The sequence below is a fragment of the Hyla sarda genome, chromosome 3, assembly GCF_029499605.1.
Source record: "Hyla sarda isolate aHylSar1 chromosome 3, aHylSar1.hap1, whole genome shotgun sequence".
In the NCBI taxonomy this organism is placed as follows: domain Eukaryota; kingdom Metazoa; phylum Chordata; class Amphibia; order Anura; family Hylidae; genus Hyla; species Hyla sarda.
Genome location: NC_079191.1, coordinates 252,897,408 through 252,922,740, shown reverse-complemented (window position 1 = coordinate 252,922,740; position 25,333 = coordinate 252,897,408). Strand labels below are relative to the sequence as shown.

General features: G+C 42.2%; 1 protein-coding gene across 1 annotated transcript in view; it reads right to left on the bottom strand.

Annotated features, from left to right (window-relative positions):
- Positions 1 to 9,067: 9,067 nt before the first annotated feature.
- Positions 9,068 to 25,333, bottom strand: part of LOC130361036 (heat shock factor protein 2-like) — a 40,939-nt gene continuing 24,673 nt past the window's right edge. Inside the window, exons 9-10 of the mRNA XM_056563596.1 lie at positions 14,522 to 14,606; positions 9,068 to 9,981 (exon numbers count right to left, since the gene is read on the bottom strand). Coding sequence (XP_056419571.1) covers positions 9,722 to 9,981; positions 14,522 to 14,606 — 345 coding nt within the window. The 3' untranslated portion in view covers positions 9,068 to 9,721. The remainder of the gene's footprint in view (positions 9,982 to 14,521; positions 14,607 to 25,333) is intronic.

The following is a 25,333-nucleotide window of genomic DNA, read 5'->3' as shown; positions in this document are numbered from 1 at the left end:
TTCGTCACCAAGGAAAGAATTCTTTGCTCATCCTCCACAGTTGTTTTCCCTTTCTTTCCTTTTGGTGCTGCCGAGCTCAGGGATGCGTTCCTTCTTTTTAAGAATCTTTCAAACTGTTGTTTTGGCCACGCCTAATGTTTTGGCTATCTCTCTGATGGGTTTGTTTTAGTTTTTCCAGCCTAATGATGGCTTACTTCACTGATAGCGCTTTGACTCTTATCTTGAGAGTTGACAGCAACACATTCCAAATGCAAATAGCACACTTGAAATTAACTCTGGACCTTTTATCTGCTCATTGTAATTGGGATAATGAGGGAAACACACACACGGAACAGCTGAAAAGCCAATTGTTCCATTACTTTCGGTCCCTTAACAAGTGGGAGGCACAAATGCAGACTGTTGTAATTCCTACCTCGTTCCCCTGATTTGGATGTAAATACCCTCAAACTAAAGCGGACAGTCTGCAGTTAAATGAAATGAAACATCTTGTTTGTTTCATTTCAAATCCATTGTGGTGGTGTATAGATTCAAAAATGTTAGAATTGTGTTGATTTCCCAATGTTTATGGAACTGACTGTGTGTGTATAATATATATATTACACACACACACACACACAAGGCCGTAAATGTTGACATCCCTTAAATTTTTCTAGAAAATGAAGTATTTCTCACAGAAAAGGATTGCAGTAAAACATGTTTTACTTTACACTTTTATTTTATTTGTGTGTAGTGGAACTAAACCAAAAAATGGAGGGAAAAAAGCAAATTGGACATAATGTCACTCCAAAAATGGGCTGGACAAAATTATGGGAGAATAAGATTGTTTCAAGCATGTGATGCTTCTTTAAACTCACCTGGGGCAAGTAACAGGCGTGGGCAATATAAAAATCACACCTGAAAGCAGATAAAAAGATGAGTTCACTTAGGCTTTGCATTGTGTGTCGGTGTGTGCGCCACACTAAGCATGGACAACATAAAGAGGAGAAGAGAACTGTCTGAGGACTTGAGAACCAAAATTGTTGAAAAATATCAAGAAGGTTACAAGTCCATCTCCAGAGATCTACATTTGTGCAACAAATGTTGCGCATTTGTCCAATGCGCAACATTATCAAGAAGTTTGCAACTAGAGATGAGCGAATTTACAGTAAATTCGATTTGTCACGAACTTCTCGGCTCGGCAGTTGATGACTTTTCCTGCATAAAATAGTTCAGCTTTCAGGTGCTCCGGTGGGCTGGAAAAGGTGGATACAGTCCTAGGAAAGAGTCTCCTAGGACTGTATCCACCTTTTCCAGCCCACGGGAGCACCTGAAAACTGAACTAATTTATGCAGGAAAAGTCATCAACTGCCGAGCCGAGAAGTTCGTGACAAATCGAATTTACTGTAAATTCGCTCATCTCTAGTTGCAACCCATGGCACTGTAGCTAATCTCCCTGGGTGTGGACGGAAGAGAAAAATCGATGAAAGGTGTCAACACAGAATAGTCTGGATGGTGGATAAGCAGCCCCAAACAAGTTCCAAAGATATTCTCCTGCATGCTCAGGTAGCATCAGTGTCAGCACGAACTGTCAAAATTTAAATGAAATGAAACGCTATTGCAGGAGACCCAGGAGGACACCACTGCTGACACATACATAAAAACAAGACTACATTTTGCCAAAATGAAATTGAGTAGGCCAAAAACTTTCTGGGAAAATGTCTTGTGGACCGATGAGACCAAGATAGAGCTTTTTGGTAAAGCACATGATTCTACTGTTTACTGAAAACAGAATGAGGACTACAAAGAAAAGAACACAGTACCTACAGTGAAATACGGGGGAGGTTCAATGATGTTTTGGGGTTGTTTTGCTGCCTCTGGCACTGGGTGCCTTGAATGTGTGCAAGGCATCATGAAAACATGAGGACTACCAAGTGCACTTTTCGGTAAAAATGATACACTTACAAGGATACCCTATTTATGTAGGTTTTAATTTTACTACTTAAAAAAAATATGTATATGCACCAAAATTAGTATGTTTAAAATTGTCCTCTTTTGACTCAAACTTTTTTTTGCTGCATACGGGGCTATATGCATTTTTCGCGCCGTGGTCTGTTTCTATCGGTACCATTTTTGTTTTAATAGTGGTCAACGCATTTCAAGCTCGGACTGACCTCACTCAAGACGTACTCGCATAACTGTTTATATGGAAATTTAATTAATAAATATACTGCTTTATTGGGAGAAGCGCCAAGTCTGGAGAATTATTCTGATCCACATGCCACTGTCTACCTGCCGAAATCCAGAGGAAATCTGGTACGCCAGGGCTGCTGACCCGCTCCTATATTACACGCTGCTCTGAGCATAACCTACATCGGTGAGCATAATTGAATTTCACCTACCTAATTTACCTCCGTGGATAATGCACTAGGATTGCACTCCTCTGTTTATGTCTCAAGTTGATTTTTGTTTTGATGGGACATTTTGATTGCTTAATTTTTTTATTTTTAATGGTACATGAAGTGACTTTGGTATTTTTTGGCATGTACACCATCAGCCGTGGGGTTTAACTAACCTATTTTAATAGTTCAGACATTAACACACAATTGTTTTTTTATTACATTATTTTATTAAAATAAAATAGGGAAGGGGGGTGATTCAAATTTATTAGGGGCGGGGCTTATTCACATTAACTTTTTTTTAATTCCCAATAGGGGGCTATACCATGCAATCTTTAGATTACATACACTGATCAATGTTGCTCCATAGTACAGCATTGATCAGTGTTATCGTGCTCAGCTGCTACAGCCTGCAGAGCCTGGCTGGGGACATCACAGCACCTATCAGACGGCGAGGAGGCAGGTAAGGGCCTATTAGCTGATCGGGACATCGCAATTTCACTGTGATAGTTTCCACTGCTGAGCTGCCAGGATAGTTTTTTCGACCATTTCATTTAAAGGGTTAATGCCAGGCATCGTCCAGCATTAACCCTGGATCCCGGCTGCTGATAGCAGTCAGGATTCACTACGTGTGAAGCACGCTCAGCTCGTAAGTGTGCTTCAAACAGTGGTAACAGGACCAGGACATACAGGTATGCCCTGCGCCCTTAAAGGGGTATTCCAGAATAAAACTTTTTTTTTATATATCAACTGGTTCCGGAAAGTTAAACAGATTTGTAAATTACTTCTATTAAAAAATCTTAATCCTTCCAATAGTTATTAGCGTCAGAAGTTTTCTGTCTAACTGCTCAATGAAGTCACGTCCCGGGAGCTGTGCATGATGGGAGAATATCCCCATAGGAACTGCACAGCTCCCGGGACGTGACATCATCATTGAGCAGTTAGACAGAAAACTTCAGACGCTAATAACTATTGGAAGGATTAAGATTTTTTAATAGAAGTAATTTACAAATCTGTTTAACTTTCCGGAGCCAGTTGATATATAGAAAAAGGTTTTGCCTGGAATACCCGTTTAACTACCAGAAAGTAAGGGTGCACCCATATGTCCTGTGTCCTGAACAGGTTAATGAGCCCATATGATGAACGGTGTAAACCTTAAAAAAATGGAAAAAAAAAATGCAGCTTTTTGTATACCACATTCAAAAAAAAAAAAGTGACACGCAAAAGTGCTACCAATAAAAACTACCGATCACGGAGCAAAATAACTAGCCCTCAGACTAGTGTGTCGCAAAAAAATAAGCCATCATATGGAATTTTAGGTGCAAGATTGAAAGGGTTAAGATTTTTTAAATGAGGGGGGGGGGGAAAAGTGCAAAAACAGAAAAACGCTCGGTCCTTAAGGGGTTAAATACTTATTTTTTAAGTTTTTCTTTTGTTTAAAGCAGTACAATAATAGTAAAGCATGTCTATCATTTTTATTGTATTCACCCACTTAAGGAAAACATGTAATTTTTACTGTTTAGTGTTCAGTATGAAAACAAAACCCTCAAATTTGCGGTGGAGCAGCTGCTCAGGTCACATTCGCTATGAGGCACCGATTTCTTCACTACGCTGCCCACTCCTGATCTCGAATACCAAGTTGCCCCGTAACAATGGCATAAAATCCCATTCAGGGTTTCAGATCTCCCTCTAGTTAAGTATTTGTAGAAGGGCTCAGTATTTATGATCAGGCATAGCTACTGGCCAGGCCTATTTTAGAACTGTTTAACAAGAGGGTACCCTCTATGATTGGAGGAAAGAAGGTGTCTACACCAGCACAGACAAGGGTTCACAATCTCAACAGTGGTCAGTTTGTGCAAACAATCCGTAGAAAAGAGAAAAGAAAACCAGGGTAACTCACCAAATACGTAAACTTCAAGCTTCTTTATTGATCCATGAAGGGTATAAACAGTGCAAGACACGGGTGGACAAAAAACAGGGGGACGTTCGTTCGGGGCTACGGTGCCGTTTCGCAAGATATGCTTCAACTGGCCCACATCGTCTTCCAGCCGGAAACACATTTAAATATCCCTCCCCTCCGTTGCCATAGAAATGAGCCAAACAAAATGTAAGTGCAATTAAAAATGTTAAAAACAACTGTGTGATACACCTAAGATTTTCATTTATGTTAATAATGCACTGAGCTCAGTACGTTCATTGAGACCTAAAGGCCCCATTGCTTCCAACCGAAGAATCGATTTCGTTTCATTTCTTAACAGTATTTCTTCTCTATTTTTCCCAGCAACACCATGTTCGATCCTTTCAAGTCCGGCAAAACGGAATCCATATTTTTCTCTAGAATGAAATTCATTAATATGTTGAATAAATCTAGTGGCTCCGATGCCGGTCCTGAGGGAACGAACATGTTCGCGGATTCTGTGAAATAAGGGCCTTTTTGTCTTCCCAATATAAAATAATTTACATTTACATACCAATGCGTAAACCACATGAGAGGATCTGCATGTAATACATTGTTTCACATTAATAGTATTACCTGCTAATTCTACATTTCATATTTAGAGAGCAAAATGAACATGAACCGCAAGTAAAATTCCCTTTTGGGCGTAATTCAGACAGCCAATTCTGTCCCGATGCGTTTTTTCAATAAATCTCCAACTGTTCTAGTTTTTCTATATGTAACAATCGGTTTTTCATTAGTAATTACTGCTATGTCAGCATCTTCTTGTAAAATATACCAATTATTCGTTATTGCTTTTTTCACTACATTATTAATAGGAGTATTTGAAAAAGAAAAAACGCAACGTTTGTTATTTTTTCTGTCTTTCGTTTTCAGCAAAACCTCTCTTGGTATTCGATCTATTTTCTTTCTTGCATCTAAAATTAAATTAAGAGGATAACCTCTCTGTTCCAATCGATACTGTAAGTCATCTGCCTGTTTTTGAAACAGTATGGGACTGCTATTAATTCGTTTTAGTCTGACTAGCTGACTGTATGGGATACTATTTTTAACCTGGGGGGGATGGGATGATTGATAATGTAACAATGAATTTTTGGCAATCGATTTTCTAAAACCAGATGTCACTATATTGCTATCCACAATATCTATCTGTACATCTAGAAATTCAAGATGTTGATCTCCAAATACATATGTAAAAAACATGTTAACTCCATTCACTTGGTTAAGATACTCAACAAAGGCAGCAAATTCATCCTGTGAACCATCCCAAATAATAATGAGGTCGACCACATATCTGAGAAAAAGTTTAATTTTACCAATAAAGGGGTTCTTGGATGTGAACACCCACTTGTCTTCCAACATGGAGAGGAAAATATTGGCATAAGCACATGAGGTGGGAGACCCCATGGCTGTACCATGTGTCTGTCTATACCAATCCCCTCCATATTGGAAGACATTATTACTCAACACGAATGTAAGGGCTTCAGTAACAAATTCAATAAAGTCAGGTGACTTAAATAAAGTCAGGTGACTTAAAATTAAGATTATAAAGCGGGACAAATTTATAAGAGACAAAAGAGACTTTGAGAATCATCAGGTCTTCACTTGGAATAAAAAGTCTAATGCTAATCGAAAAGTCTCAAAAAATGTCCCGGTGAAGTCAAATTTAAGCAGGAATAAAAATAAAAGTTCGGATTTTATGACAACTGACACAGACAGCAGTGGTTCGACAGAGTCGACTGGAGACGCAGGGAACATCAAACAAAAAGCTGCCGGAATCCCTTTGGACCCAGAACCCGAAGAGGGAGAGGAAAATCAAAGAAAGAATTTTGAGAAAACGCGTACCCAAACGCAAGAATGTAACTTGGCGCAAGTAATTCCTGAAAATATAGTAGTGAACCTCACGGATGAAGAGTTGGATGAGGACACGATCTCATTATTGAACAAAGGATTGAACTTTGGTCTTAGAGAAAAATTCGACTATGTCCAGTTCCAAGAGGACTTATTCAAGGGTGTCCGTAAATTAAATTTAAAAAAAAGTTTTTTCTGCAGTAAATAATGAAAATAAAAATGAAATCTTACTCGAAGGTGAAACTAGCTGTAAAATAGGGCCCTTAGGGTTTTGTGTACCTAGTGAATTTAATGATGAGGAGCGGGAATTAGTCACGTACCTTGCTGATATTAGTGATCAGGTGTCTGATAGAACAGATAGTACTAGTGATAAGTTTTTTTCAGGAGGTAATCCCTCTTTGTTTAATCCTCCTGTTACACCTGGGAGTCCACTTGATATATTCCAGAAGTCAGTTCTAAAAGAAGTTAAAGCCCTCATTTACCCGAAGGTCCAGAGCAACATCTTAGATAGAGAACAAATAGCCCTAGATAAATTAAGAAAAAGGGAATATATTGTTGTTACCAAGGCTGATAAGGGTGGGGGGGTTGTTCTGTGGAAAACTACTGACTATAACACAGAGGCTCTTAGACAGTTAGGAGATGAGAACACCTACTGTAAATTAAAAAAAGATCCCTGTCCACAAATAATCAACAACTTGAGATCGTTACTTCGGAAATTTCATGAAAAAGGGGTTATCAGTAGAAAAAGTGCTGAACGTCTCCTCCCTAGGAACATTAAAAAACCCTCTTGGTATATTTTGCCTAAGGTCCATAAGTCGGTGACCCAGCCCCCGGGGCGTCCTATTGTCTCTGGGATTGGGTCACCGACTGAATATTTGTCCAGTTATGTTGATTGGTTAGTGTCGCCTCTATTGAGAGAATTACCTTCTTATCTCAGGGACACCGGAGATTTAATTAAAATTTTGAATAATTTCCATTGGCAACCTGGTTTAAAACTGTGTTCCGTGGATGTGGAGAGCCTATACACCCGAATCCCTTTGGATTCGGGTGTGGAGGCTATGACCACTATCCTACGGAAAAAACAGGCAAGTCACCTGACTTTATTGAATTTGTTACTGAAGCCCTTACATTCGTGTTGAGTAATAATGTCTTCCAATATGGAGGGGATTGGTATAGACAGACACATGGTACAGCCATGGGGTCTCCCACCTCATGTGCTTATGCCAATATTTTCCTCTCCATGTTGGAAGACAAGTGGGTGTTCACATCCAAGAACCCCTTTATTGGTAAAATTAAACTTTTTCTCAGATATGTGGACGACCTCATTATTATTTGGGATGGTTCACAGGATGAATTTGCTGCCTTTGTTGAGTATCTTAACCAAGTGAATGGAGTTAACATGTTTTTTACATATGTATTTGGAGATCAACATCTTGAATTTCTAGATGTACAGATAGATAGTGGATAGCAATATAGTGACATCTGGTTTTAGAAAATCGATTGCCAAAAATTCATTGTTACATTATCAATCATCCCATCCCCCCCAGGTTAAAAATAGTATCCCATACAGTCAGCTAGTCAGACTAAAACGAATTAATAGCAGTCCCATACTGTTTCAAAAACAGGCAGATGACTTACAGTATCGATTGGAACAGAGAGGTTATCCTCTTAATTTAATTTTAGATGCAAGAAAGAAAATAGATCGAATACCAAGAGAGGTTTTGCTGAAAACGAAAGACAGAAAAAATAACAAACGTTGCGTTTTTTCTTTTTCAAATACTCCTATTAATAATGTAGTGAAAAAAGCAATAACGAATAATTGGTATATTTTACAAGAAGATGCTGACATAGCAGTAATTACTAATGAAAAACCGATTGTTACATATAGAAAAACTAGAACAGTTGGAGATTTATTGAAAAAACGCATCGGGACAGAATTGGCTGTCTGAATTACGCCCAAAAGGGAATTTTACTTGCGGTTCATGTTCATTTTGCTCTCTAAATATGAAATGTAGAATTGTAGAATTAGCAGGTAATACTATTAATGTGAAACAATGTATTACATGCAGATCCTCTCATGTGGTTTACGCATTGGTATGTAAATGTAAATTATTTTATATTGGGAAGACAAAAAGGCCCTTATTTCACAGAATCCGCGAACATGTTCGATCCCTCAGGACCGGCATCGGAGCCACTAGATTTATTCAACATATTAATGAATTTCATTCTAGAGAAAAATATGGATTCCGTTTTGCCGGACTTGAAAGGATCGAACATGGTGTTGCTGGGAAAAATAGAGAAGAAATACTGTTAAGAAATGAAACGAAATGGATTCTTCGGTTGGAAGCAATGGGGCCTTTAGGTCTCAATGAACGTACTGAGCTCAGTGCATTATTAACATAAATGAAAATCTTAGGTGTATCACACAGTTGTTTTTAACATTTTTAATTGCACTTACATTTTGTTTGGCTCATTTCTATGGCAACGGAGGGGAGGGATATTTAAATGTGTTTCCGGCTGGAAGACGATGTGGGCCAGTTGAAGCATATCTTGCGAAACGGCACTGTAGCCCCGAACAAACGTCCCCCTGTTTTTTGTCCACCCGTGTCTTGCACTGTTTATACCCTTCATGGATCAATAAAGAAGCTTGAAGTTTACGTATTTGGTGAGTTACCCTGGTTTTCTTTTCTCTTTTCTACGGATTGTTTGCATTGGACTTTGCTATTACCAGTGAGCACCATCAGACGTGGTTGAGCCAGCAGAGGCATTGGATGTCAGGTGCTAACAATTAAGGAAGCAGTGCCGAGTTTGTTATCTCTACTATTGAATAGTGGTCAGTTTGTGTTTGTATTGGTAGGATATTAAGTAAAACAGTCCAAGGAAATCATGGACAAGTCTGTTTATTTAGGTAAAATAATTCACTGCCATATTAAGCCACCTTCTGTAAGTAGTGCATGAATGGGTTTACATAACAGTGAGATTCATTGGTCCCTTGAAATAAAAATTGCTGTTCAAAGCACACTAAAAGGACAGGCACTTTAGTTCCTAGCTCACATTTTCTTGCACTTTCCATAATTATTCTTAAACAGTATATAATTCCAACATAGTGTTTATATAGATATACACTCCTGCTCCGGAACCGCTGATTTAATACAAGGCACACTGCACATCATATAGTGATGCTTACCAAGACAGAATGCAAGGTGCATAATGTTATTGGGGTGCAGTCTTGTTGTAAGTGCTTGCGGCAGATTAACCTTTGACACCATAGAGCAGGGTATATACACATTACATATGAAAGCAAAATGGTATAATGGAGCGCAGGATCTAACCTACAATTTGAGCAAAAAATAAACTTTGGATTATAAAACATTGTCTTTGACTAAAATTGGTTGCTATTGTGCATAAACAAAATGTGAAATCCCAGTGTCTGGAAAAAGAAAAAACACCAAAAAGAAGAGAACAGTACCAAAATGATACTTAAATAAATAGTTCATCATTTTGATGAATATATACAGGTGTGTGGTATCCCAGCACTTTAGGTGTCCAGCATGTCACTGTCCAGGGGTGCTGGGGCAAGTTCACATAAATAAAACAGGGTAGCTTCATTGGCTTCTGCTTCAGTCAGAGGCTCTAGCCGCAATAGTTTGCTTTGTGTCGGCTCACAGTCCAGGCTAGATTCCAAAAGATTGTCCGTTTCATTTGTTTTGCTCGTCTGTGTCTCTGATACAAAAGGGCTAGAATCACCATCCAGGAAAGCCATAAGTGGATATGTTGTGTACTGCACAAGTTGCTGGTCTGCAAAACAAAATGCTATTGATTAGGACAACCAGTAGCTGACAATGGAAAACCCATTGTTTGAAAATAATGACTTGCTAATGTCTGAGAATAGCCTTTTAAAGGGGTACTCCGGAGGGAAAACATTTTTTCAATTGGTGGCATGAAGTCATACAGATTTTTTAATTACTCCTATTTAAAAAAAAAAAAAAAATTATGCTTACTGTAAAATCTCTTTCTCGGAGGAGCCATTGGGGGACACAGACCGTGGGTATATTCTGCTGACACTAGGCAACAAAAAGAAAGTCGGCCCCACCCAGCAGGATATGCCCCACCTACAGACTGAGCTATCAGTTTAGTCCCTATAATACAAATAGCTCAAAAAAACTGTCAGAATTGGGCTAGCCTCTGTTCCCCATCATGAAAAATCTAAAAATATTAAACTGCGGTATGACTTAAAGTTAAAATAGCAATTTATTGGGTATAATATTAAAATTACGTATATAAACCCCTAAAAAGTTTAGTCCCAAAGCAGTAGGAGAGAACCGAAAGGGAAAGAAAAAACAGCAACTGTCCGAGGAAACCACAGACAGAAAAATAACCAAACTGAACCAAGGACACCAGAACAAATGGGTGGGTGCTGTGTCCCCCAATGGATCCTCCGACAAAGATTTTACCGTTAGCATAAAAATCTACTTTTCTCGTTCGGCTCCATTGGGGGCGGACACAGAGACCGCGGGACGTACCAAAGCAGTCCCTGGGGTGGGAGAAAACTCAAGCAACTCAGGTGGAAGGTTAGGCCACAGCAACACCTTGCAACCCAAACCAGAGTCAGCGGACGCAAAGGTATGCACCTGGTAACATTTTGTAAACGTGTGCAAGTACAACCAGGTGGCCGCCTTACAGACTTGCAAGGCCGAAGCCCTGTTGCGGAGAGCCCAGGAAGCCCCGACGGAACAAGTGGAATGAGCTGAGACCCAGAAAGGAGGAGTCTTCCCTTTGCAGCGGTAAGCTTCCGAGATGGCAGAACGGATCCACCTCGAAATGGTCAGCTTGAAGCAGGAAATCCCTTACAACGACCCTCCCTAAGCACAAAGAAAGAGTCACACTGGTGAAAGGATGAGGTGACTGAAAGGTAAATCCGAACGGCTCGTACCACATCAAGACCATAAAGTTCCCTAGGATGGGATGGAGCTGGACAAAAGGACGGGAGGACTATATCCTCATTAAGGTGAAAGGCTGAGACCACCTTAGGCAAAAAGGATGGGACTGGACGGAAAACAACTTTGTCCTGGTGCAAAACCAGGTAGGGGGAACGGCAGTAGGGGGAACGGCAGGAAAGAGCCGCCAGCTCCCAAACTCTAATGGAAGTGACCGCAAGAGGAAGGCTACCTTCCAGGAAAGGATACAAAGAGAAATGTCCCGGAGAGGTTCGAAAGGAGTACCCTGCAAGGCACTGAGAACCAAATTCAGATCCCACGGGGTAGTAGGGGATCTGTACGGAGGAGCCGCATGAGCAACACCCTGCAGAAAAGTGTGGATGTGAGTGTCGGACACCAGGAAACATTGAAAGAGAAAAGAGAGAGCAGACACCTGACCCTTAAGGGAACTGAGAGCCAAGCATTGTTCCAGCCCAGACAGTAAAAAGGAAAGAAGGCGTGGAAGGGAGAACACAACTGGGGAGAAGGATTGTGATTCACACCATTGAAAGTAGGACCGCCAAGTACGGTGATAAATCTTCCCAGAGGAAGGCTTGCATGCCTTGATTATTGTGCTGATCACCTGGGGAGGGAACCCCTGGTCCTCAGAACTGCAGTTTCAACTGCCACGCTGTCAAATGCAGCGACAGTAAATTGAGATGGCAAAGAGGACCCTGAGAGCAGGTCGGGACGAACTGGGAGGCGCAGTGGTACGTCGGCCGCTAGGCGAACAAGGTCAGCGTACCACGCACGCCTGGGGCAGTCTGGAGCCACAAGAATGGCGGGGACACCCTCCGCTTTGAGTCTCCTCAGGACCCTGAGAAGGAGAGTAAGAGGAGGGAAGAAATTGGGGAGGACGAAGTGCGACCAGGGGATCCCTAAGGTGTCTACAGCTACCAGAGGATCTCAGGACTTCGCAACGAAGCAGGGAACTTTCTGTTTGTGGCAGGACGCAAAGAGGTCCACGTCCGGAGTGCCCCAGAGGTTGCAGATCTCCGCTAACACCTCTGGATGAAGAGACCACTCGCCGGGGTCGGCCTAGGAGCGAATGAGGAAGTCCACATCCCAATTTTCAACCCCTGGGATGTGAATCGCTGAGATGGAGGGAACTCTGAGTTCCGCCCAGAGAAGAATCCTAGATCCCTCGGTCACCGCTGTGGGGCTTAAAGTGCCACCCAGGCGATTGACATGCCACAGCCGTGAAGTTGTCTGGACACGAACAGGACGGTCCTGGAGAAGGCGCTCCCAATAAGAGAGGCAAAAAAGGTAAATTGCACAAAGTTCCAGGATGTTGATGGGGAGGAGAGCTTCCTGGGAGGGCCAACTGCCCTGGACCGTCCAATCCCTGAAAACTGGGACAAGGTCTGAAGAGAGGAGACTCTTCAGATTCTGGGCCCTAGTCGGAGCCTTGAACAGGAGGTCGTCCAGGTAGGGGTATCGCGGATACACCCCGGGCTTGCAGGATGGCGATCACTGCCACCAGAACCTTGGTGAAGACCCTTGGGACCGTGGCCAGGCCAAAAGGAAGGGCCACAAACTGAAAATGGCCCTCCGGAACAGCGAAGTGGAGAAAGCGCTGATGTGCCGGAAAAATGGGGATGTGAAATTAAGAGTCTTGCATATCCACTGAGGAAAGTTTGTTTGTTCTGGGTTCGGACATAGGTGCAAGCAAACAGAAAATGGAGCAGTCTCACCCATGTGTCTGTGTCCCTTAGATGGAGAGGAGAAGCAGACTGTGGTGTGAAGAGCCGGCACTCTGTGCGGTGAGGGCTAAACCTAAGGATTAGGCCGCAGCCTTAATTAAAGACCCCCTGCGCTCCGGTCACCTCACTTGGAGGGAGGCCGAAGTGAAGAAAAACTGCAGACATGGAAACAAAACCCTGACGCTCCAGACGCTGAAGCGAAGATGATGCCGGCTGTGCACGCAAGGCGCAGCTGCCGGAGGAATGCGGGGCTGTAAAAAATGCCCCAGTGAATAAAGTTGGCCCCAGAGGCTGCCGAAATACAGTAAATATGCCCTTTGCGCCACTGCTTCTGTCCTGACTTCAGAATGGCCGAGCATAAACCGTCCCCAGAATGAATAAAGAGGAGTGGGCCCAAAACAGAGGGACTACAGAGGTTGAAATCCATGAATAAACGATAATTTCTGGTAACAAAAAAAAATAAAAAATAAAAATAAAAAAGGGGGAGAAGAAAAAGGGAAAAAAATACTCACCTTCCCCCGGGGAAAAAAACGTACCTAGTGAAATCTTCAGCCAGTTATTATACACCTGCATCATGCCGGGCTGAGACAGGACCTGGACGCAAAGGTGCAACCCCAGGTGCTGACCAGTGGCGAGAAGGGGGTTGACGTTGCATAACTGGATGCTTGTGCCCCTTCTTCGCAAGTGGGAGAACAGTGAGTGCTATGTTCCTGAACCCCCACCTAAAAAGAGAGAAATAAAAGGGAGAAAAAAAAAATCTAAATACATGTCCCTAAACTAAAAAATAAGAAAATAAAAGACCAGGTCTGGAGAACTCCAGTATTGTGACTGCCTCCAACGGACACTAAAACGGATAGCTCAGAGCCTGTAGGCGGAGTATATCCTGCTGGCAGGGGCAGACTTTGTTGATGCCTAGTTTCAGCAGCATATACCCACGGTCTCTGTGTCCCCCCAATGGATCCGAACGAGAAATCTTAATCCTTCCAGTATATATCAGCTGCTGCATACTACAGAGGAAGTTGTGTAGTTCTCTCCAGTCTGACCACAGCGTTCTCTGCTGCTACTTTAAAGCATTAGGCTAGTTTCACACTACCAAACAACAAAGGATGGTTTCCTTGGAACACCAAGAAAGCCTCCTCAGGTTTTCTTTGTGTTCCAAGAAAACCACCCTTTTTTATTTGATAGCTCTATCATGAGGTTCATTATCTGGGGCATAAGTGCAGCCTCTAACAATACATATTTTTAAAAAATTTCTGAGTTAGGTTAACACTACGGAATTTTAGATGGAGCTGGCTCATTCTTTAGGCAAAATCCCTGCCACAGACATTGCTTTCTAAGGGGATGGCAATGTCCGCACGGTCCTATCGCCTACAGATTCAGTCAGTGTTGGCCACACTTGGAATCTCCAGACAGATTTTGTCCAGCCAGAAATTCTGTAGTGTGAACCTAGCGTTACTGTCATTTAACATGTCAAAAATTTTGATTAAGACGGTGCTCACTTAAAAATTATTATTTTTTTTGTACATGTTGTCCAGTAATCTTAAAAATGTGATAATTTCAACTGTTCTAGTAGTAAATCCATGCCTACATATCTCTGCAACACCTTCCCATAATGCGCCCAAACTTCAAATTCTTGCGTTCTCGCTCAAATTAACTTACCCAGTTTCTTGGAATCTGCAGTGGAATTAGGGGATTCAGGAAAGGTTTCTCCATTTCTAAAAGTCTCCATTCCTTTGGTCTCCAGCTGTAAAATATTGAGAAAAGAATCATTTGACCTGGACTTCACCATCAGTTTAAAGTATATTTAGAAGGAAATGCACAAAAGAACAGCTTATTCTTCCATCAAGAATACAACCACAGAATTCCCTTTCCATACTGGGTACAAGGCCTAAAAATGTGATGACAATTGTTCATTAAGCCACAGAAGTAACTGAATAGTCTAAGGCTACATTCACATATTTTTTTTTTTTTTTTTTTTTTGCATATCAGTTGCCGTATCAGTTTTTTGTTTCCCTAAAAGGCATAAAACATATATTATTAATAATCATCATCCTCCAGTCAGTCTATGTTCTCATACAGCATGCAGGTGCTGGTGGGTAATAGTTACAACCACCTGCTTTATTTCCCTTAGGCCACATTGACACATACGTTATACAGACAACCACTGTCCTGCCCTCACCACAGGTCTAGAGACCCAAATTGAAAACATCAGAATGCTCTATACTGCATCAGAATGCTCTATACTGCAACAGGATTGGTATCCAACAGGACCAAATAAAAAACCTGCAGGCAGTAATGAGGTTGTTGTGGGCGGTCACAGAAAATACAGTGGGTCCCGCAAAATCCCGAATACCTCCGAAATGCCACAAGGCGGGTGGACTATTTCTAAAAGCTGTGCCAAAATGTTTGCAGAAGCAGGTGGGATTACACACACTGAGCGGGAGCAGACGGTTACAGTCATATCCAGCAGGAGTGGGAGTCCCATGAAGGGCTCTACTCTATACTGCTTTCAATTCAGGTTATCAGATGGGACTTTGGTACAGAAGTGTTTGAATCAGTGTGAATATGAATGTGGTGACCTCTATTACAGTTGTTAGGCAGGTGGGGAACAGCTAGTCTAAGACAAGGCTGTTTAAACATTATAACAAACCGCATAATTACCCATGTAGGTACAAAAGCAGTAAAAAAAAGAAAAAACATTTTGTTGGAAAAAAAAAAAAAAAAAAACTCTGAACATAGATAAGCCACTTCACCATTGAGATACCAGTCTGTTGCCGGGAACACTGGTTGTAGTCTCTGGTGGGAATTTATCAAACGTAATTGCCTCTTTTGTTATCTGGTTCTCGTGGGCTGATCTGGCGCACGTCATTTGGTAAATTTGGCGCAGACTAAAACAGCATCCAATAAGTGCTCTGCACAGTCACTTTTTAATGGTTGCACTTTTGATAGCTGTTTGCACGTAAATCATGCAACTTTTTACAAAAAGTGCACATAAAATCACGACCACGTCTATTCCCCACATGCATACATTTACTTTGCAGGACTCTGTGCGATCTCTGTGCAGCACCAGACGTTCATTTAGAATGCTGGGTGCTGGCGGCGTGACGTGATGTACACACCCCTCGTTATGTCACACGTCCCCTCCCACATACTTGCATTGAGGGAGCGTGACGTCATGAGGGGCGTGGTCATGACGTCACAACCCCCGCCGTCTGCACCCAGTGTTTGGAACAAAATGTTCCGAGTGCTGGGGCAGGGGACTACCCCTTTAACTACTATTGGTTTTTTTTTTTTTTTGGACAATACAAATGAAAAAAAAAAAAAAAAAAAAGTATCTCCAGTTGCTGTTATTTCTGCTTACCAGTCTCTCCAGAAGCAAGCCAAATCCCCTGCGCTGATGTGAAGCATAATTTCCCTAAAGTGAGGGCGAGCAGGGGGACATGACAGGACAACACAGTAATAAAGAGAAAAACAAATCCTCAGCTACACAACTTGGGGTGAGGGAGTACTATGAAAACCACAGGAAGGCATTACTTTTTGCTAACTGGAGTATATATTACACATATACATAGCTTCAGATAATAGACTTATTTTGCCCGGAGTACCCTTTTATGTTAAAGAAAATAAGATGAGAAAAAGGAGGATTTTATTACAAGACTGGAGGCTCCATTTTGCATACTCTTCTTTTACTACTCAGGTGTTAGCAGCAAGGTATAATCACAAGGTACATAGAAAAAAACGTTACATATGCAAATAAGGTGTGTCAGGTAACCAATCAGGTGCTAGCATAGGTGATAAGAGACAAGGTAACATACAATACTTCCTCTTCTTTGCTGCTCCGCTCACAAGTTAAGTATTCATCAATTTTGCTCTTGTCTCATATACTTTTATAACGTTTTTTCTCACATTAATTCACACTATATATATATTGTGAGTATTATCATACATATATATATATACATTCTACAGTTTTTCATCACCTTTTTGTCACCATACCAATACTGCCGTCCGTTCCATTATCCTCTTATCACCAGATATAACATATATACACTTTCCCAAGCTTTCCCCTGGGTTTATCTTACTTTCGCTTCCTCACTCTTATCTCCGTTTCTTATACACTCCTCTTTCAAGAAAATACCCATTAATCTTCCCCTCGGTATCGCTGGTCTTGGCACCGCCGGACTTCTAGTGATATCACGTGAGCTGGTCCTCAGCTTCGCGCTCTTTCACCTCACGTTCTGTGACTGAAATTCCTGTCAGTCAGAACTTGGTTACTCCGGAGACGGCCGCGTCAGCATTAGCTAGTGCTTCTCAGTCATTCTTAGCCTGTGACGCCACCTACTGGTAAAAACCGGTATTTACCATCCAATATTGCGAATTGGATAGGAGAAATAGGTTTACTCCTTGTGTCATATATATATATATATATATATATATATATATAATTTAATCTATACATATATAATTCCCCATATATATTCTCCATATCATTCAGTATATATATATACTACAATATGGCTGACGAGGATACATCTAAGGATATGGGGTCCAATTGTAATTTTCAAATTATGGATGGCAACGCCATACAATCTATGGTGAACCTGTCGGTTCAAAATGCAATGTCCAGCATACCTGAAATTGTGGCTCAATCAGTAGCCTTGGTCATGTCCCATCCTAATTACCAAAAATCCCCCAAAGCTGGACCATCTACCCCGTCGGATCAATTTTGGTCCGCGGAGGATTCCACATCCAAACTAGCCAAAGGATGGGGGAAATCTGGGAAGGCCTCCCATAAACGGCCTATGCCCACTACCGGTCCTTCAAAATCTTATAAAAAGTCTAGAGTGACTAAGGATCAGGTCCCTTGTCCTGCTACTACAAAGAGCAGATATACTGATGCTAAAAAGTCGCATCCCATACCCTCCACCCGGGAGGAGAAACATGACAGCCGGGTTAAGAGAGCATCCCGTAGAGAGAAACCGGACTCTTACAACACTTCCCCTGACCAATCCTCATCTGAGGAAGGGGAGATTTCTGAGGGGTATTCAGATTCCGAGTATGAGGACATCTCTGAGAATGAGGAATCTCCAGTAACAACTGAGATCCCCAAGTCAGTTATTATGGACAGTGCGGGTACTCCGTACTTTGACCCCAGTCTACTTAAACACCCCCGTTCTGGGGAATGGGAACCTCAACCCCAGGTATCCCAATTTTTGAACCTTTGGGTAAGGAAACCCATTGATAAGGCTACCCGCAACAGACTACGGGCAGAATGCCCACGACCTAGTATCCCTAACAAACTATCCATTACTCCAGAGATCGATCCTCCACTGGTTAAATACCTTAATAATACGGGTAAAAACCCCAAAAAAGGAGTAGATCGGTCCTTCAGGACGATCCAAGACAGATTTTTGGACCTACTTGGCCCACTGGCAAAAATTTTAGACCTCACAGAGGAAGCCAATACCTCGGGTAACCCAGTGAATTTAGAGGTCCTAAAAGGCTGGGCTCAAAGGGCCCTATGCATTTTTGGTGGCATTAACACTACCATCTGCACTGAACGCAAGAGGTCCATCCTTTTAAAATTGGATCCACAATTAATTAACTTAGCTACAACAGAACCGGATTCCCCCACTGATGGACTCCTCTTCGGTGATGACTTCATCAAAGAGATAAATAAATATGTGTCTCTCTTTTCATCACTAAATAAAGCCCAATCTTCCCTCAAGAAGGTTTTTCAACCTCGGGTTTTACCCAGGGCTGGGAAAAGAAGGGGCAATTTTCCCAGCCGCCAGTCTCAGGAGAGACAATATAATCGTGCCCCCCCAAGACCAGACAGGTTCCAGAATCCTGCCCCTGCCTATCAACCCAGTCCCTTCTTCCCCACAAGAGGAAGACCATGGAGAGCCAGAGGTCACCGCGGATACCCCAGATCCAGACCCAACAACGGTAAGTCCTTATCCGATGTTTTCTTCCCCACTTCCATTAGGAGGAAGGATTGCATATTTTTCCCATACTTGGGCCATGGTAACATCCGACCCTTGGGTCCTAAACTCAATCCTAGGTTATCAGATAGAATTTGTCCAAACTCCAATTCAATGTTCAATTCCACAACCAATTCATTTCTCAGAGGAGAACAAATCCCTTATAGAGACAGAAATCAAGGAGTTGATTTCCAAAAATGCAATCATTCAGGTACCCTTACATTCTCAGGGTTTCCTGAGCAACCTTTTTCTAGTGAAAAAGAAGGACGGGGGATACAGACCTGTCATAAATCTAAAAAATTTAAACAATTATGTGATCTATCAACATTTCAAGATGGAGGGCATCCACCTTTTGAGAGATCTGCTATTACCAGACGACTGGCTAGCGAAAATAGATCTCAAGGATGCATACCTCACAGTTCCAATACATCACGAATCTCAACCATACCTCCAATTTTTATGGAAGGATCAAAGATGGCAGTTCACCTGCCTACCATTCGGCCTATCCTCGGCCCCATGGTGCTTTACAAAGCTACTCAAACCAGTCGTGGCAGTTCTAAGAGCACGTGGAGTCCGTCTGATTATATATCTGGACGATATACTTCTTATGGCCCAATCTTTATCTCTAATTCGACTCCACATTCAATGGACTCTATCTCTTCTCTCCAATCTGGGCTTTATTATCAACACGGAAAAATCCATCCTTGCTCCCTCCAAGGAGGTAGAATTTTTGGGGTTCATGATAAACACCCAATCTGCCCTACTCAGCCTCCCTTCCAGGAGGATGAAGACCATTCGGAGGGAAATTTATTCCATCCTAAACAAACAAACAGTCTCTCTTCGTTCCATAGCCCGGGTAGTGGGTCTCCTTTCTGCTTCAATCCAAGCAATTTTCCCAGCCCCGCTTCATTATCGAGCTCTCCAACGTCTAAAAGCGCATCATCTTCGAAACGGCTTAGGATATTCAGACGAAATAGCCCTAACTCTAGATACCAAAGAAGAACTTCTTTGGTGGCTAAAACATCTTCAAGTTTGGAATGGAAAGACTATCTTCAATTCTGTTCCAGATCTGATTATAGAATCAGATGCCAGTCGTTCAGGTTGGGGGGCCCGATGCGGATCCTCTTCAACAGGAGGAAAATGGTCTCCAGAAGAATCTCTATTCCACATCAACTGTTTGGAATTACTGGCAGGGTTCTTCGCTCTCAAGAGCTTTGCGAAGAACAGATCAGATTGTTGCATCCTCTTACGGATGGACAATATCTCCGCAGTACAGTATATCAACAAACTTGGTGGTACGAAATCTTTTCTTCTGGCCAACATCGCCAAAGATCTTTGGCACTACTGTCTTCACAGAAACATCACCATCAAGGCAGAATACTTACCAGGTCTTTCCAATATCATCGCGGACTGGAACTCCCGTTTCCTTACGGATTCCAGCGATTGGCAATTGGATCCTCAGATATTCAATCGCATCAATTCCTTGTGGGGTCCTTTCCTCCTAGACCTCTTTGCATCCCGATTGAATCGACAGATTCATCGCTTTTACAGCTGGCGTCCCGATCCGGAGGCAGAGGGCATAGATGCCCTCCTCCAACATTGGCCCTTGGAGAACCTTTATGCATTTCCTCCCTTTATCCTGATTCCGAGAGTTCTCCTTCTCATAAAATCTCAGAAATCAACAGTAACTCTCATCACTCCTTGGTGGCCAACACAATCTTGGTTCCCTCAGATTCTGGAAATGCTTATCGATTTCCCTCGCTTACTCCCTTCTCATCCTTTCCTACTTCGGGATTCTCTAGGGAACCCTCATCCTCTCATAACATCCAACAATCTTCTGTTGATAGCCTGGTGTGTTTCGGGTCACCAGACCCGGGTTTCGGACTTTCTAACTCATCTAGAGAAATCCTCTCAGACGCCTGGGCTCCAGGTACCAGATCTGCTTACAGATCAGCCTGGAAAATTTGGTCTGGTTGGTGCATGCAACGGGGTTTGGATCCCGTACATGCACCTTTAAATCATATTATAAATTTTTTATCTTCATCTTTTGATACGGGAAAAGCTTACCGTACCATAAACGTCTATAGATCAGCCATTTCCTTCTACCACGCTCCTATTAATTATATATCTGTGGGTAAACATCCCTTAATTTGTAAATTACTAAAAGGCATAAAATTCAGACGTCCACCATTACCCAGATACCAGTCTACCTGGGATGTGAATATTCTCTTGCAATATTTGAATTCCTTAGGTGATAACCATTCCCTTACATTAAAAGTACTATCTTTTAAATTAACGGCCCTCCTTTGCTTGATATCCCTTAAACGAATTTCGGATGTCAGAGCCTTAGATATATCTCACAGACAGTTCTTACCTGATGGTGTTCGTTTTTCTATATACAGACGTACTAAAACTTCTCTTCATTCAGTATTCTATCCATCTTTCCCTCAACAGACACATCTCTGTGTAGTTTCATGCCTACAGGCTTACGAACAAAGAACACAATCTTTCCGTAACCCTTCTGACACTCAATTACTCATTTCCTTCTGTAAACCTTACCGTCCTGTTTCATCCCCTTCTTTGGCCAGATGGATGAAGCAGATTATGCAATTGGCAGGTATTGACATTTCTATCTTTAAAGCCCACTCCTCCAGAGGAGCCATGTCCACTAAGCTGAAACAATCAGGGGTATCCCTTTCGGATATTCTTAAAGCCGCCAATTGGAGTTCCGAATCAACTTTTAAAACCTTTTATTTCAGACCAGACTCGCATGTTTCTATGGCAATTGTTTAAACTTGTATATATCCTGTCATATTTTTATTCAAGTTTCCTTTCTATAGCTTTAAACTTGCAAAATGGAGCCTCCAGTCTTGTAATAAAATTGGGGATTTTCCTAGTCCCTTATGACGGAAAATATAGATTTTATTAAAGACAGGAGGCGAACATTTTCCCTCCCTTTATCCCTTCCCTTTATTATTATTATATTATCTTTGTTCTTTCAGTGTAACTTTTGGTTTGACAATTATCTTCGAGTCAACAGAACACTTGGCTACCTACATCTTCTAGGACTTGTTTCCAGTTCATAAAGTTGCTCCAGTCCATCGCTCAAAGGAACTTTTCCTCCACGTGATTTCCAACCTCAAGAACGAAAAAATTTTTGTGTGGACTTTACTCCATCTATATATATTTTTCTTGTTTACCAACAAGTGGACTTTAGTGTTTTTTCCTGTTATGTTTTAGGTTTATGCTATACTATATCGTTATACTGTGACATCAAAGAAGAGGAAGTATTGTATGTTACCTTGTCTCTTATCACCTATGCTAGCACCTGATTGGTTACCTGACACACCTTATTTGCATATGTAACGTTTTTTTCTATGTACCTTGTGATTATACCTTGCTGCTAACACCTGAGTAGTAAAAGAAGAGTATGCAAAATGTTCGCCTCCTGTCTTTAATAAAATCTATATTTTCCGTCATAAGGGACTAGGAAAATCCCCAATTTTACAACGTGTAAAACTACACATCAGGGGTCCTGTGTCAGAGAAATAGACAGCAGAGTCTTCTTTCTTGCGACCACACTGGCTACGAAAAGTGGCAGGGAACAGAATTATCTGGCCTCTTTTTAGAATAATATTGTGCTTTATGGACCTTCTTACCATTACTATGGCCTAGTATAGCCCTTCTCCCTGTTACTAGCCCAATGTTTCCAACCAGGGTGCCTCCAGCTGTTGCAAAACCACAACTACCAGCATGCCCGGAAAGCCTTTGGCTGTGCGGGCATGCTGGGAGTTGTACTTTTGCAACAGCTGGAGGCATGCTAGTTGGAAAACCCTGCACTACCAAATCAGGGTCCAGTCTGATTCAGGAGTCTAGGAGAGCTGGGTAGAAGACTTCGGCTGTCCAGGCATGCTGAGAGTTGTAGTTTTGGAGGCACCCTGTTGGGAAACACTGCACTAGCCACTACTTTCCATTTTACCATGTAGAATTCAAGAGGGAGCCCAGTATTTCCAGTAGAAAGGTTTCGCTTAGTGTCCATTATGACTTGGCGGCTGTTAAATGCATAAGGTGAGGGAATACGAGCCATTGCTCTTTTTAGATGCATACCTTTGGGCCATTAAGATAGTCAGAAGGACTCATTTGGACATTAGTGGAGAAAATCTGGAAAAAGAAAAGTAAAATTCAGTTTTTGAATTTTGTTTTCAAGATCCAAGGACCACTGAGCCAGGTTTTGTGCTTTGTAACCCACAATGGTCAGGCTAAAAGAAAAAGTCATCATGTAACCCATACATCCACTCTCAACAATGGCTTTGAACTATCACCTCCTGGGAAACAACATGAATTCATAGATGACTAAAACCCCTTTTGACACTACAGAATTAGGTCTCTATTTTATTAATAAAAAGCTCTGGCCCTTTAAATGGGTACTTCGCCCCTAGACATTTTATCCCCTATACATGGATAGGGGATAAGATATCTGATCGTGGGGGTCCCACCACTGTGGAACCCCGCAATCTCTCCTGCAGCCCCCTAGTCATCTGCAGCACGGAGCCAAAGTTTGCTCCGTCCCTGATGACTCACGATACAGGGGCCGGCGGTTTGTGATGTCATGCCCCACCCCCTTAATGCAAGTCTATGGAAGGGGGTGTGGCAATGACCACACCCCCTCCCACACACTTGCATTAGGGGGCAGGGCATGATGTCACGGGGGAGTGGGGCCGCGACATCACGAACCGCCGGCTCCTGTATAGTGAGTCATCAGGCACGGAGCAAACTTTGGCTCCGTGCTGCAGATGACTAAGGAGCTGCAGAAGAGATCGCAGGGGTCCCCAGCGGCGGGACCCCTGAGATAAGATGTTTAGGGGCGGAGTACCCCTTTTAAGGCCTCATTAACACAGCAGAATTGCCAAGTGGAATCTGGATGAAAAATTCAGCTTAGAAATTCTATTGCAGTAGACTCCAAAAGGGAGATTTATCAAAACCTGTGCAAAGGAAAAGTTGTCTCGTTGCCCCTATAGCAACCAATCAGATTGCTTCTTTCATTTTGCAGAGGCCTTGTTAAAAATGAAAGAAGTGAGCTGATTGGTTGCTATGGGCAACTTTTCCCCTGGACAGGTTTTGATAAATCTCCCCCCAATTGTTTTCCATGGGATACTGCTGCACCATGCACACGGCTGGATTTCCACGGCAAAAAAAATAAATCTACTGCAGAAACTCTGATTCAGACATGTCTAGTCTTTCTGCATGAAGATGCATTGCAGTCTATGGAGACTGTGCATTTCCCAGCAGTCCTAGTGCCAGCGTCTGCAGAAGTTTTCCGGATGGACATTCCGCTGTGTGAATAGGGCCTCAGGGAGACAGGAGTCAGGCTCTCCAAAGGCAGCATTGAAGTCTCACTTTCCTGTGTGATGCTCTGCATGTAGTGAGAGATTCAAATTAACCCTTTAAAAGCAGCTGTGTCCTGATTCTCTAGCAGATAACCTTGTTGAAGCACCTGTATCCTTGTCCTTCAACTTGTATATAATACATAGAAAAGGTGAGGACATTTTTTGCCTGATTTCAGTTTTTCTTTTTCTACAGCCCCTTGGTGAATTAATGTACATCTGGCAGCCCATCTGCATGCTATGGAGGCAATAAAATGAATGCTGCATTTTTTAAGTTTGTTGGCCTTTTCATAAGCCCAAGGAAAAAAAACATGATTTTAAGAGTCAACGAGGCAGGGCCAAGGTGCTGAATGGCTGCAGCACTCCCCGCTCTACCATGATTGATGTACAGAGCTCAGCTTACAGCATGTAGCCCTGTATACAGATCACATGCCTGTACCGTGCGCGCACACACAGTGACCAGGCTCATTCAGCACATTCCTGTGTCTGCCCCTTATTAGTATGCATGGTGCAGGCACTTGAATTGGCGCTGTAAGCCAAGCCCTGCATGTCAATCATTGCAGAGCAGTAGAGAAAGGGACAGTCAGGAGGTAGGTGTTCCTGTGGCACTTCAGAAGCTTAGCCCCGCCTCTTTGACTATTGAACCTAGGACAAAAACAGGATTTTATGAATTCTGAAAAGGCCAACAGCTTTACAAAATGTACTGTCCATTTTATTGCCCCATTATCTGTCAGCTCATAGCATGCAGATGTGTTGACAGATTCCCATTAATTCACCAGGTTTGTGACAAAATTTGAATAAAAATTTGTTTATATGAATCTCCCACTCTATTCTATATTGTTTATTGTATTGCCTCATTTGTGAGCCCATAACATGCAGGTGAGCTGCCAGAATAACTTTTATTATAATAAAACTTCACCCTGAATCCTGGCCAGATCAGACTAGTCCTTGTTGCCCATAGCAACCAATCAAAGCTCACCCGGGAAGAGCCGAGTACCCATACAGATCATGGGGAGTCCCAGCAGTCGGACTCCCCGCAATCTAAAACTTATCCTGTGGATAGAGGATACGCTTTTGTACATGATATCTCTTTTTTAAAGGGG